Raw genomic sequence first — 15,000 nt, 5'->3', positions numbered from 1 at the left:
CAGATCGTGTTGAATTTATTTGCAATTGTAAACATTAAGCGATTTTCACCGGTACATTATCTGCGTTGTTTGACTGAGCAACTGGCTGCAGGAACATTTACTTGTTTTGTTTCGTACTTGGCAAATTAAAACATAGGCGCTTGAGAGGCGCTTGTGACCACTCCAGAGATGTGCAAGGGGAAAAGAAGTAGAATATTCTGTCATGTGAATAGCGGTGGCTGAATTGTGGGAATTGATTCACCACAGCTCCCATATCGATAGTTTTTCGACCATAGAAAAATTTACGTGCGATAGATCATTTTCACTGTCACGCAACAAAAAAATAATGTTGTGGGAAACAAATTTAGACACCACTTCCAATTTTCAGATCTGTGCGGTACATCGTTTCTGAGCTCTTTGTCGAAGCGTTGAAATGACACAACTTTTACTTGTGAAGGTGGATCAAAGTGGACTTTACTTTGCCTTGAAAGCGCTTACTTTTCGCTCATGGACCTCATGAGATAAAATGTATGAACACATCTCCTAATGTACTAGTTACTTGAAAGGCTCAAACTGCTTAGATTCATAGGGATAGATATTTTTTTCAATCAAATACAGTGGAAGCCCACCTAATGGCCATACATTCTCTTATAGAAAACCCTCGTTAATGCGGTCCCCCGTGCCAACGGCCACAATTTTAAATCCCAAACAGTAGAGTCCTCTATAATTTCATCCCGTTAACTCGGCCACTCGCGTCAAACGCCTGTGACATGTTAATTTCATTGACCTTCGTTAGTTACCGCTGTAATCGAACAGCCGATTTACTTTACAAAGCACTGTCAGCAACACTCCTCCCTGTTTTCATTACAAACATGATCTTGACACTACTGTAAAATCCAGTAAGGCAAATCGCGAAGGGATTAAGTCTCTGTGCTTTTATCAAAAACACGATTGATACTTAAGTCTTTCGGTTAGGTAATTACGGCGGCTTCCGTTTTTTAGAAGCATAATAAGCTGGGCCTGTTCTTGTTTTGATTTTAGGCTCAGAACGTACAATACACTTAACAATTTTAAGCGTTTTACCTACTGTGCGAAGTTTCAAGTATTTTATGCAATTACTGTACGTACATTCCTGTTGTTTATTTAAGAGAAAAGTGCAAATGCGATATTTGTCATTAAGGCCCTTTAGTCATGAATTTCACCCTACCCCCGGTAATACGGCCACCCCGTTAATACGGCCAAATTTTTTCGGCCCGTTGATGACCGTATTAACGGGGTTCCACTGTAGCTTGGCATCATTGTGTTACCATGATAAGCTACGTAAGGTGACAATAAGGAAATTTGAAATACTGTATTTTCGAAACGAAAGACGTCATGGAACTGGAAACTTGGAAAAAGATTTATTTTTCGGGTATGTTCAACCTCCTATAGATGACAATTCAGAAGACCTTGCTAATTTGATGATCTCACTGTGAAACCATCTATAGTTTGACAATTACGTGCAGCTACTGCAAAGCTTTGTTTATCTCGAAAACGGCGGCTTCATTAAACGCGTAAACGGGCTCAATTGGTCGGTTAGAAACAAACTACGAAAGCTACATTAAGTAACTGTTGTAAGAATTAAAACCTCACCTCAGAACCGTATTCTTCACAGATCATCATCTGCGAACACGGGGCACCCGAACATTTCGCTCGTCCTCGCGAACTATCGGCAATTCATCGTACTGTTTGCAGAGTCCGAACTTTGGTACTCTTCGTATGCGGATTGGCTCCGAAGTGTATTCTATTGTTACATATTCATTTTAGGAAAAACACAATGGCAGTAGTGACTACGCGCCATGCGCAGTAGACACAAAAACTACCTCGTCCAAAATGTATCACCCTACTTCTGCGCCACTGGGTATTCCGAGTAAACGCTTTAAAAAAGCGTCTTGTTAAATTATGAAGAGCACCCAGCGAAAAAATTTTCCTTGATTGAAATTTCGCCCAGCGATCCCTTGACTTCTCGACTGAAAATTCAAGTTACTGTAACATTACCTAAGAGATTTTACAGTGGGTTTGTCTTAATTGAATTCAGAAGAGTCAGCCTGCATTTCCGGGAGGTATTAGTTCGCTAGGAAGTTCGCAGAAGGTGGCTTTCACACTTATTCTTTGAAAGAAGATTTTCCCCCCTAAAGTTCTACTAGTTGATGAAAAAAACATCCTTCCTACCACGTTTCAGGACCTCTCCCTTGGCTAGAGTTCCTTGTAACGAGGTTGACATCATTCGTGCTCTACAAGATAGTAGGGAGTTTCAGAAACGACGACGGCTAGGACTACGACAACGCTACAAAACAATAATATCATTGATTTAAAAAGCATAAATAATCGTGCTGCACCTGCGGCGCGGATTTTAGAAAGTATGTTTGCGGTCCTCTGCATAACGACGATGTGAAATCACCGCCAAATTTGAGGTTTTGACAACGGAAGCATGCAACGGATAATCTTTCATTCTCTATTTTCACTCTGCACCCGCTCCTACCAATTTATTTAATTTTTAGGATACTTTGCGCATATTGTAGACTTATGAGACTTATGATAGAGCCAAGTTATAATATGAGGAGACGTTTTTGTCGACCGTCGCCGTCGTACGCGTAGATCTTAAAGTCCCTATTTAGACATGTCCCTCTGCAAAAAATACATTAAAAAAAACATAATATATATTATATGTATATATGAATATATGTATGTATGTATGTATGTATGTATGTATGTATGTATGTATGTATGTATGTATGTATGTATGTATGTATGTATGTATGTATGTATGTATGTATGTATGTATGTATGTATGTATGTATGTATGTATGTATATATATATATATATGAAGTTTGGAAGGACCAAGGACGGACAACACCTGGAAGACATTTTCATTGGGAGAAAAACGTTTTATGCCCTGAGCGGGATTTGGACCCACGTCCCCCTGATTACCGGTTGGCTGTGATCACCACTACACTATCAGAGCAACCATGCTGGCTACAATGAAAATGTCTTCCAGGGGTTGTCCGTCCTTGGTCCTTCCAAACTTCATTAATTAATTACATCTCGCCAAGGCTTGGACTGTGAATCCATTTGTGATCCTCCTTGGGGGCAGGGATGCGCTGTTGGCTCGAGAGACCTTCTTAACTTGTATATATATATATCTTAAAGTCTGACCACTCCCCATAGGGGCTTTGCAGAGTCAATGAATCACAACGAAAGACGGAACAACATCAACAACAGTTACTGTTAAGAATCCCGACTGGCTGGAGGCAAACCAGTTGCTATTTACAAGTGCAGCTGGGAAGTTGAACTAGGGATTACCAGGATCAAATTCAACGAGTGGTCAGAGAGGGTCTTGCACCCGGGATCTCCGATCTCAAGGCAAGCGCCCTAACCACTGGGCTACACTTCCTTTTAGGCTTTTTGTTGAATTTGTTCCTAAGGTGGCCCTGCATTTTCATGTAAGGATATTCAGTCAATGAAAAGCAAATGTTCCGGATACGGCAACTTTTTTCTCGCAATTTGCGAACTCGTCCGTACTTACTCTTCCTCCAGCATCAGTTAGGCCCGTTTCAAACATCGCATTTCACATGTGCCGAATCTAATGTAAATGACCGAAAACAATAGATTTTTCTCATTTGCATTAGATTCGGCACATGTGAAATGCGACGTTTAAAGAAGCTCGAAATAGTTTCTCCTTTTCTTCAAACAAATAAACATACTCTCTCCTTAGATACAGTTTAAGGGTAATCATATCAAGACGAAATTTGGCTAGGGTATTAAGTACCCATTATAGATTTCTCACATCACATTTTCCTCCAAAATAACGTTACCGTGGCAACGATATAAGGCATTTTGTTGAGCCTTAAAATCGAGATATATTGTCTTTAAAAAAAAAACGGGACAGTGAAATCTTCCCATTCAACCTTACCAGATAATGTTAGAAATAGTCCCTAAAATATTTTAAATTCAATAAAATCTGTAGGTCAGTTTTTCAGAAAAAAATCAGTTTTTTTCCTTTAATGTGCCTCGAATATTTTTTTTTTGTTTTCACCTAGAGAACTTTTTTTAAAATTGAAAGACAAACGTTTTAAATTAATTTAAGCTAACATGAAAAAATGAAAAAAACAAAAAAACAAAAATCACCGTCCGGAAGCAGAGATATAAAAAAGTAAAGTTGCAAAATCAGAAAAAATGAGGGGATTACGAGATCAGCATTTACGGATGCGTCACCTGCTCATTCGATTGCACGTGCGAGTGAAGCTACAGACCAGCACAAACGGCTTTAAGTGACCATTAAACCATTTGTGTTCAATTTTTGTAGTTTTCCTAAATAGGAGTTGTCTATTTATATTCCATATATATAGGAATTAGAAGAAAGGTTAGCGAAATTGGCGGTATTTGTTTATTTCTGGTGACCCATTTTGAATCATGGGCTGACGCGAGCAGCTTTTAGAATTGCGTGTGGGGCTTACGCTCGCGGCGGCTCAGCTACCGATTTCAAGCAATAAGATAAGTTTCTCAGCGTAATTTCTAGGTAATGGTTAATGCAATTTTTCTTGTTTATTTGAGGAGCAAAGTTTAGGAGACATTTTGTGACGTTAATTAAGGGTTAACGCACTCAGCGAGTGAACTATCGGGATTTACTTGCACAAGTTCACTAACAAAGAATGAGAAATTTCAATACCACATGAGGCTTTACCCAAGGGGGAGGGGCCCATCCACATTCTCAGCGCGGCTTCGCCGCTCGCTTATTTGCCTCTCGCAAGGAATATAGTTCACTTCCGGTTGCCGTCCGCTTCTCAAAAACGGGCGTGCTTAAGTTCCCTAATACCGCCAGCTAAGCAGGCTGCGTACAAGTAAAATACAGCAGCTTCTTATTGAGTGCCATGAAGCCCAAACCAATAAGAGAATAGAAGTAGACTATTATCAGCACCTATCTCGATAGCCGAGAACGCGCGGCAAAATAGCTGAACAAAAAAGCATAAAACTGAAGCGGATGAGTGACGGGGGTGGGAGCAACATGGTTTCTTCTCTAAATTATCGCTCCCCTTGTGGAATTAAGTGTTTCTTTTCTAGTCTTCAAGTGGAGCAAAAATTAGTTTTTTTAAATTTTTTTTTATATTAATAATCACCAAGAGCAGCAATGCAAAACCACTTTGTCCACAAAATAGACCATATATTCGTATTCTCAGTATATATTGGACTGGAACTAGCTTACAATGGAGGCTAATGCGGGGGAATATTTTAAAACGCGTTTGCATTTGAAAAGATTTTCCCGCATTGGCCTTCATTGCAAGCTAGTTCCAGTCCAATATTGAGAATACGAATATATGGTCTATTAATTTCGACTCACAAACTAAAACCGTTTTTTTTTTTTTATTCTTTGAGTTGCTTCCGACGCTAACTCCTGTGCCACAAAGGAATGAACTGATTGCTGTTTTTGTTTCAATTCAGTTCGTGTGCCTCCTCGGTATCAACTAGAATGGCGACTACACCGGGAGGTAAAGGTGCAGCCGTTGTTAAGGAAGTTGTGGACACCATAAATGGACTGGGTATATTTCCATACGATCACAAGTTCCTCTGCCGTGTGGCCTGGGTTGAGTCAAAGTATGGACAAGATAAGGGAACCTACAGACCTGGATATTATGGGGGTATCTGGCAGGTAATCAATCAGGATTTTCCAAAATGTGTCATTTCACTTTCTAGGACCGTAAACCGAATTTTTATTTCCATGTTTTTAAACTTAAGTATTTTTCAACATTTCTCCTTTCTCTGTCATAAAAGTCGAACCTTTTTCAATTCTATTATCGTTTTACTGTCAGTCAAACCTCCGCTCTCAAACAGTAGTGTGACCAGACAAACAGTATCCACCAGATTGTAACGACCGTGACGTAATGGCAAGGACTTTGAAGGCAGTGCCGTAATGTGCGACTCATTTGCAACGATTAGGTTAAAGGACTAGTAGATGTAGGTCCTTAAAAACTTGGTTTTGCTTGCCGTTTTCGAAGTTGATCAAAATGTTAAACTGGGAAACTTTCCGTTTGTTCAAGACCCCCCCCCCCTACCCCACCCTCCAGCACTAGCAGGCGAAGAATACATAACATCCAACAAAACCACAGATGACATTTCTTTATGTTTTACACACTGAACATTCCCACCCGAAAAAGGACTAAGTACACGAAAGAGAAATCTTAACAGTTGTTGGTCTTGTTCAGTTCTGTGGTTTCGTTGACTTTGTTTTATTGTCTCGGGGAGAGGTCAATTGAGTATGTATGTTTTAGGTTTTTAGCCGTACAAGTGGGGTAGTTAAGTTCAAACACCGATTTCAAAACGATTAACCTTTCAGTAATTGTATTAACAGCTTGCCTCGTTTCCCGATCAGAAGCGAATATCGGCGGCAGTGAGAAGCAAAAGATACGGAATCGAGTCCCTTACTCTTCCGGATCTTTTCTTTAATTATTTTTAGCTTTAATTAAAATTATTTCGGAGTACGAAATCAGTTTACTTATAGTACCTTCACCGCTAAGGGCCGGAAAGGTGGCTTACGAGTTGTACGTTTTTATAGACTCTGCTGGCAAAAGTAGCACACTGCTCGGTTTTTGGCCAAAATAAGCTAACATTATTCCCTTTTTTAAGTTCCAAATTATGTTGTTTTAAAACGTGGTAAATAGGTCAAGAAATACCTTTTCTTTCTTTAGAGGTTGTTAATTTTTCATTTCCTGTTATTATTCGTGTTGGTCTAAATTTCTTTCAACAACCGATCTTCAAGAAGAAAAAAAACGCAACTAATACCACAATAAATGATAATGGCTTTAAATAAACACGCCCGGTTAAGATAACACTCTCATGCATGCGCAGTTCATGGAAATTATTGTAATTTTCTGGACAAAGTCCCTTGTGTACAAATGCAAACCAAAAAGACTCAAAAGTCCCTTAGGTAGTTTTGAATACAGTCCGCGCTATAACTCGTCTAACCAGGGCCCTGTTGTTCGAAAGCCGATTAACTTAATCCTGGAGTAGCATAAACTTTTGTTTCGTGTTTTCAACTTTTTGGTAAAAGCTTCTTTTGCTTATTTTTGGTTTTCAAGATGGACTTCTTCTCATGTAAAGTTTTTTTCCGAATATTAGCGTTGAACAGCATTGGGAGTAGAGAAAATAATTCCTTGGTTAATTATTAATCTGGGATTAGTGTTAATCGGCTTTTGAACAACCGGGCCCAGGGGTTTAATGTACAAAAAAAAGTCCGAGAATAATCCACTGTAACTAAGAAAAACATGATTTACTGAATGGCAATAGATCTGAACTCACAAATGACTCGAACGTTAAAATGTAAGCTAAGCTAGCGACCTCACAAACATACTCAGTGTAGCGTTTGCAATTAATCAGCAGCGTATTTTTAACGAAAGAAATTTACTACCAAACGTCAATGCTTCTTTGCATGTTGCAAATGTATATGCGTGCATTACTAATGAAAACAAATCTTGGGTATGATAAGGTATCTGAAAAGAGACTGTAATATAGAGGGCAGTTTTATGACGTCACATATTAAGAGAAATGAGGGGTCGTTCGATCGCCAAACGGTTCGGTTTTCATTGCTTTCTGTCTTTTGAGTTATTTACTGATAAAGTAAATGCATGTTACCAGATGTTTATTATGTTGTCGTCGTTTTAAATAGGTCGATAACATTGGTTATCAGGAAACGATAACTCAATCTGGTCTTAAAAAGTACTGGGATAAAATCAAGGCGAAGCTCGGTATCGATTGGTCCAAAACAACCTGGAGAGACTTGGAGAAACCGCTGTACTCTGGACTGGCAGCTCGGTTGTTCCTCGCTCGGATTCCTGCCCCAATTCCAACTGACCTGCCATCGCAGGCTCAATACTGGAAGACTCATTACAATACAGAAGCTGGTAGTGGCACCGTACAAAAGTTTATTGATGATGTGAATCATGCAACAGGATGCGCTGTGTAGTCTTGTAGTTTTCATCACTCAGTACCTGGGGATTTCTTTTACTGTAATGATTTCATTTTTATATTTTTTTTCAACAATAATGACTTGGTTTTTGTTGTGACATTTACTTGGAATTCTAAACTAAGATAAATAAACAGAGCGAGATTGAACGAGTCAAATTAATGCTGTCATGTCATTCTCTTATTTATGCGGCCAGCGCACAAGCTCTTCGTGACATCCCTTTTACAGGGCCTTTCTCCGTCAAGAGTCTGATGGGCTAAAAGCCCAGAGCCAGTAACAGAAATCAAGCAGAAGCTGGAGAATAGCTAACCCGCTTTTTTTATCCAACCTGAAATGAGCGGGATAGTTTCTTTCGTTAGTCTGAAAGCAAAAGCCCCTTGCAAACGGGTGCAACAACTCCCATTATTGTTGAGAATTGTTGGTTCTGCAGATGTTGGATGGTGTTGGCAGTCGCGTGCAAACGGAAGAAACACGTCCCAATAATGTAAGGACGTGCAGTGTATTATGGGAAAGATACGACCTATAAGACTTTGCAAACTTACAAAATTCAGCTGCCATCTTGTTTTCAACATGTTAATGCGTTGCTGTCTGCATGGAGACCATATTGCGAGCAGTTAAAAGTTGTTGCGTGAAGTTTGAAAATGGTCAAAATTTTGATCCACAACTCCCAACATTTCCTCTTTTCTGTGTTCGCCTAAGCGTGGCGCAATAATGTTGGATCCGTTTGCACAGCTCTTCCAACATTGCTGGGGCCACGTAAGTGCATTACATATGGTCTCCATGGAAATAGCAACGCATTAACATGTCACAAACATTATGGCAGCCGAATGTTGCAAGTTCATGAAGTCTTATGGGTCGTACCTTTCCCATATCTAACGTCTCGTTTCAATATAAAACCACAGTCTCCCCACTAATTTTTCGTTTGCAACAAAGCCACTTCACTAATCAGATACATTATTCGTATACAAAAGTACCTTTCTCAAGAAGGTTTGAAGCAGCCCATCCATGCGTTGGTTATGTCACGTCTAGACTATTGCAACAGTCTCCTGCACGGTGTCCTGAAATATGAGATGAAAAAACAGCAACGAATACAGAATACCGCTGCACGGGTGATTACAACAAAGCAACAAAGCGATCAGACCATATTTGAAACAATTCCGCTGGCTTCCCAGTCACAGCTTTTAAATCTTCTTTAAGAACACATCTGTTAAAGAAGACCTATAACTGCCAATATTAACTTTTGATATATCTAGATATTTTTTCTTTTACCCTTCTGCAATAAAAAGCGGTTTTTGTAAGCTCATTGAGATTGTTCAAATGCGCATATAAGAACGTCTATTATTATTATTATTATTATTATTATTATTATTATTATTATTATTATTATTATTATTATTATTATTATTATTATTATTAAGAAGACATCACAAAATGACTTATGATTCCAAATGACTTATTATTCAACACGTGCCTTAATGACCACTGTTATGATAATTTGAAAAGGCGATCCCAAACGAAAAATCACGGTTTCGGCCGGGAACATTGTTTCCCGAAACGTTTTCTTTTTGCGCGCACCGTCAACGTTTGCCGTAGAAGCAAAAATTTCATCCAGGAGGTAAAAATGTTTCCAATTTTTTTTGAAAGATTTTTCTTCCTCTGTCCACAAATGTTTCACGGATGTTTGCGCGCTGCAGCTATTTTTCCAGGAATCAATGCTTTGACCAATGATTTCTCTTCGTCTGCATTTTAAGAACATCTGTTCGCATTTTTTAGCTTGCTCTACCCGAAATAATCGGTCCTCCAGGAAGTCAGATTAAAAATGCTCTCTTTCTCTTCCAAAGAAAGTGGTTGGTAATGTGATAACAATAATCATGATGGCAAAAAAAGACTTGCGAAAAGCGACCATCAAAAAATGAAAACTTGATAGCTCTGCCAGCACACTCACGCTGTGCCCGTCGGTTTTATGTTATGAGGGTATCAGTTCTACGCCTTTCTAAACAAAAAAACCACAACATGAAATATAAAAACTTCAGACGACAGCGGTTTCTGAAGAACATCAGCACACCTGGTGAGAGTTGGGCAGTTGTCTGATAATAATTGTAAGTTCTTTAGTCTGTTACACACATTTGCCATTAATAAATCCGCTGAGAAGGACTTTGAATAATTTCGAAGCGTAAATTAAAAGAGCAATGCTCGGCACAAAGTGGTTAGAATTAGGTAGCCTCGCGTCGTCTAGGTGCGCAATTTACTGATGATCGCGAGCGTACAAGCTAACTTAGGCCTTGTGAGGTATAAGGAAAGCGGAGAGGATTGCAATCTTGAATTATAACTTAAGGCCCCGGGAAAACGGCTTCAACATTTGCTTAAACATCCTTTCGATTTTGTTGAAGGATATTGGAAGATATTGATATTGAACGACGTTGATATTGTTCGATGTTGATATTGAAAGTAGTTGACTTCTGGGGATGGGCAAACGTTTCATCACATCATCAACATAGATTCAACCTCGATTCAACATGTTTCAACACGGTTGAAAGGGAGGGAAAATGGTTTTAACACCACTGTTCAACAAAATCGAACAGATGTTGAAGCAAATGTTAAAGCCGCCTAACCGGGCCTTAATAGCTACAGTACGTAATGTACAGACATTCAATTTGGTGTGTAAACAGCAGACGGTCTAATTGTTTTTCTTTTCTAACCCCTGTCATCTTATTTTTCTATATTATCTACTTTATTAAGAATATATTAGAGTGGTAACTGTTTATTAGTAGTGTTATAACAGCGTTTCCCTAAGTTTGTTAAAAACTAACGACTTATTAAGCGTGCTACATTTGTTTCATCAATTTTTCGATTGGCAAATAGTGTTTGTTAATTACGTAACCCTTACATATTACAGTGCAACGCGCCTTACCGTGGCCACCCAACAAACTTCCACATTTGCCAACTACGTGTAAATACGTCAACTTAACAACCCATGCAACGGTGTTCAACTTCAGTACAACCGTGCGAACTGTGCAAGGAGGCGTGACTGTCCATCAAATTCGCACACGCCTATTGACGAATAATTTGTAAAAAACTTTATTACATGACCAAGGTAAGGCACGTCGCACTGTAATCTTTCTTAAAGCAAGAGTCATAAACGGTATCGTTTGTACATGAAATCACATAGGGTGTTTAATTTGTTTAAGTTTGTCTCTGTTTTTATATAAGGCACCCCATGCACAGATGCTGATAATGATCCCTTAAGGTAGGGGGGGGGGGGGGGTGGCTTTTAACTACCAAACCGTTGCTATGGACTCCTTCAAATAGTCGTTTCTCAAGTCCCTGTTAACTCTATAGTTATCCTTTTTCGCCAAGTGTGTTCCAGTTAACATTTCTTTGTCTGGTTCGACTCACAACCATATATGGTAAATCTCATGACCAAAACAGTAAATGCCTAAAACCTCAGCGAGTTAACTATGCAACAGTATGAGACCATTCTAACACAAATCGGTACTATGGAGTTCCATTTTTTTCCTAATAGAAATTCCATGCTACAGTTTACGAAAAATAATGGGACGGTTTCCCTCCGGTGAAAAACCACCTCTTTCTTTCGTTTTCCGAGTGTTTTTACATGTTTTTCAATGAAACGCACGAAAGAGGACTGGAACCAGTTGAGCATGCGCTTTCTGATCGAAGTGATGTCACATTGTCATTCAAAAAGTCACTTTAAAGAACCATCCATCCAACCTTCCTTAGGGCTCTTCACTATAAAGCTTCCTTAGCAACCATTGTGTTTCTGTAGTTTAGAGCCACCCCCTTAACCGAATCACTTCTTCTCCAAAACATATATTTTTTCGTGGCTCGGCCCTGCCAAGAGACTTATCAGAGAACTTTAGGAACAAGCGTTCGGAGTCCTGTAGGCCTTGAAAAAATTGTGCCAATCTAGCATCATATCATTTGTTATGGATGCTTAGCCTAGCAGGAGTTCAAACGCCATGTTGACGAATTGGCTCCACTGAAAGGTCTCTTAATAGATAGGATTCTTGGCAGGGCCAAAAAATTTCTTAGACGCCCTTCCCCAAAAATGAGCCGCATAAAGTACAGCTTCAAATGAAAAAATGAACCAGGCAGTTCAGTCCGCTTTCACTCCACTTATGTGCTTACCATTGTGGCGCGCACAGGTGAAACAGAATTTCTAATAAATCAGACCAACAGGTCACTGAAATACAAGATAATTTTAAATATTTTACCTTGGATGTCTTGGATTTGTTAAAGGTTGGCTTGTCTGTGAGGTGCTCTTGACCCAAGAAAGGGTGCAAAACAGTAATTGTACTCAAAGGAAACGCTGAAATGATCCACTCTTGATTCTCTCAGGATATTTTAATACAGTGATTGTTTGGTTTGGTAGGAGTTTTCAATCATACATCATTTCATTAATCTTCCATGCACACGCAGTCTTATGCAATGAACTTGCTCAGTTTAGTTACATACAGGAATGTATTGTCTTGAAAGTGGGGAAAAAATTGAAAGTGGTTTCTCATCTGTAGGGGGAGGGGGAGGGGGGCGGCGGGTTTCTGAAATTCTAAAATTAATTCGCTCTAATGCAAACTGGGGAGTATTTTAAGCACTTTGAGAGACTTTATTGCTAGTTTCAAATTACCTTGAAGCAATTTTTGACATATTACTCATTATTAATGCAGAATGTGCTACGGCATTGGAACAGAATTCATGGGCTCTTAAACGGGATTAAAGCAAGGCATCTGTATATCAGCATCTGAGCAAATTAAAAGGCCTTCGTAATAATTGTAGTAGAACGAAAGATCAGCTAAGTATTGTAGAGGATATTTTTTATAAACGCAAACAAAGGAAAACTAACTTAATGCCATTGAATGCCTTGGTTTATAATTATTACAATAACTTATGACTTGGTTCGGCACAGATTCGTGGCTAATGACATTGTGGGGGCTGTAAACATCATTACAAAAATAAACGAGGAAAGGATGTCGTTTAGGAGGCACTCTGAACTTGCAGCGGATAGCGAGGGTCTTTGGGAATTATCATTTAGGTGAGGGATGTTAAAGAGTACATTACTTTTCCATTTCGCGCAATAGTTTACCACGAAATATATATTTACATTGCCACTTGGATTCTGAATAGTTACCCTTGACATTAAAACTTTACGCCTTTAGGTGGAAGTACACAATTTTAAATAAAGCCCTCTGTACTTTTGGTGTTTTCTTGATCTGTTTGAACTGTACGTTGCAATTATGTTTTCGGGTTGAAGAAGATAACAGAAAAGTGTAGAGAGACGAAATTGGACGCAGAGCCGCCCGATGGAAAGCTGCAAGAGCGGATCGTAAAAACTTAGGTTACGGTATTCTCTACTCATTCTCAGAATGGCCTTAAGGACGAGGTTGGCTCACAATTGTATGGAATGGAGACCATTTGAGGGAGTTTACTCTGCTCTGTCCTAGAGAGGAAGGGAGGAGGGAGGGATGGATGGATAGATGAATGGATGGATGGATAAATGGGTGATTTCATAAATTCTTTGCGCGTCGATGATGAAATAGGGAATCTATCAATTTTTCGGTATTTCTATTAGACCTCACATTTATACACTGGGCTCCTGCATCACATTCAAACACTTTTGGAAATATCGGAAAAACTCATGGCAGTAAATCAAGAAGAACAAGATGTCGCTTTTTCACACTTTGAACCTTCTGAGCTGCGAACACAAATTCGATCTTTGCTCCGCTCAGATAAATCACTTTTTATAATATCCCATAACTGAGAATAGAAATATTGAGTATATAAAAATTTGAAATGAAGAATGTAAAGGAAATTTTTCTTGTCCTTTTCTTTCGACCGAAGAAAGACTCTTAATCACTATTTTTCTCTTTATAAATATGACTGTAACAACTCTTTTAATTTCAAATCTATATGTGTAAAATGTAACTTGGGCCCTTAGTCTTGATCAAGGATCGCGGAGACCACTTTAAAGTGGTAGGGCTAAAAACTGGCAAATGCAAACAAACGCTAAGGAAGTGTTCGTCATTTATCCTGCTGCAGATTAATTTGAGCGCCATCTTACTTACAACCTTAATAAATATAACAAAGATGTCCTCACTTGTTATACTATCCAATGCTGGTAATGTCTGCTACGAGCCTAGAAGGCCCCCATCAGGCCGGCGCTTATCTCCGGTTTCTGTAGCACGAAGCGACTAGGAGTATTTCTACTCCCCCTTGGGTGGGGTGCCAGTCCATGGCAGAGTTACCCCCAGCATTAAATTCGCCGGTACCCATTTATACACCTGGCTGGAGAGAGGCATCGTGAGAGTATCCCAAGAACACAACACAACGTCCCCGGCCAGGACTCGAACCCGGACCACTCGATCCGTAGTCGAGCATACTAACCATGCGGCCACTGCGCCTCCCACCTATCAAATGCAATCATTATGCTAAATAAACCTACGTACCCATGCTCCGTTTTGAACCTGCTTGCAGTGCCGAAGTTTCTCCTGCGGTTTTCATTGCGGGAAGCAAACTCCTGTGGGACGTCAGCTGTAGAGACACGGTCTGTTCTCTGCTTGTGGCCATTCAACACTGCTAGGTTGCTAAACCTTTCGTCACCTATCCTGGATCGACGCCATGCAGATGAAAAGGAACGCTCGCCGGCGGCGCTGGTGGCCGGATTTGCGGCAAGCAGCTTACAGATATTTTGAACTTCTGGAAACATTGACACCGCCAACAGGATTTCGTCAAAACATGATACTTTCTCTTTTAACATAACTTCCAAAATACTTAGTTGCCCAGATAGCGCCCCAGTATCACCATCTTCGCTGTATGATGCTTCAAGAAACTTGATCTCTGCGTCATAGTTTCACCATTAGCAGCTGTAACAAAGAGGGTCTCCATCTGGGCGTAGGAGCTGAAGCTTTCCTGGTTAAAGCGCTGATCGATAGCACTGACGATAAGATCAATATCCTCATAATAGACCCTTCTAAAGTGATCTTTGGCAGTTTGGGGATAGCTTGGTGCACCA

The 15,000-nt window shown here is 39.7% G+C and overlaps 1 protein-coding gene and 1 pseudogene across 1 annotated transcript in view; one reads left to right on the top strand and one right to left on the bottom strand.

Moving 5' to 3' along the window:
• Nucleotides 1-8,134, top strand: part of LOC138006142 (uncharacterized) — a 13,291-nt gene extending 5,157 nt beyond the window's left edge. The window contains exons 2-3 of the mRNA XM_068852299.1: nt 5,459-5,666; nt 7,680-8,134. Of these exons, the coding sequence (XP_068708400.1) occupies nt 5,487-5,666; nt 7,680-7,976 (477 nt within the window). The 5' untranslated portion in view covers nt 5,459-5,486 and the 3' untranslated portion in view covers nt 7,977-8,134. The remainder of the gene's footprint in view (nt 1-5,458; nt 5,667-7,679) is intronic.
• A 6,233-nt stretch (nt 8,135-14,367) lies between these two features.
• The window catches only part of LOC138005883 (zinc finger MYM-type protein 1-like), a 7,476-nt pseudogene continuing 6,843 nt past the window's right edge, over nt 14,368-15,000 (bottom strand).

The sequence above is a fragment of the Montipora foliosa genome, chromosome 6, assembly GCF_036669935.1.
Source record: "Montipora foliosa isolate CH-2021 chromosome 6, ASM3666993v2, whole genome shotgun sequence".
In the NCBI taxonomy this organism is placed as follows: Eukaryota; Metazoa; Cnidaria; class Anthozoa; order Scleractinia; family Acroporidae; genus Montipora; species Montipora foliosa.
This window is presented reverse-complemented; position numbering and strand designations above follow the sequence as displayed.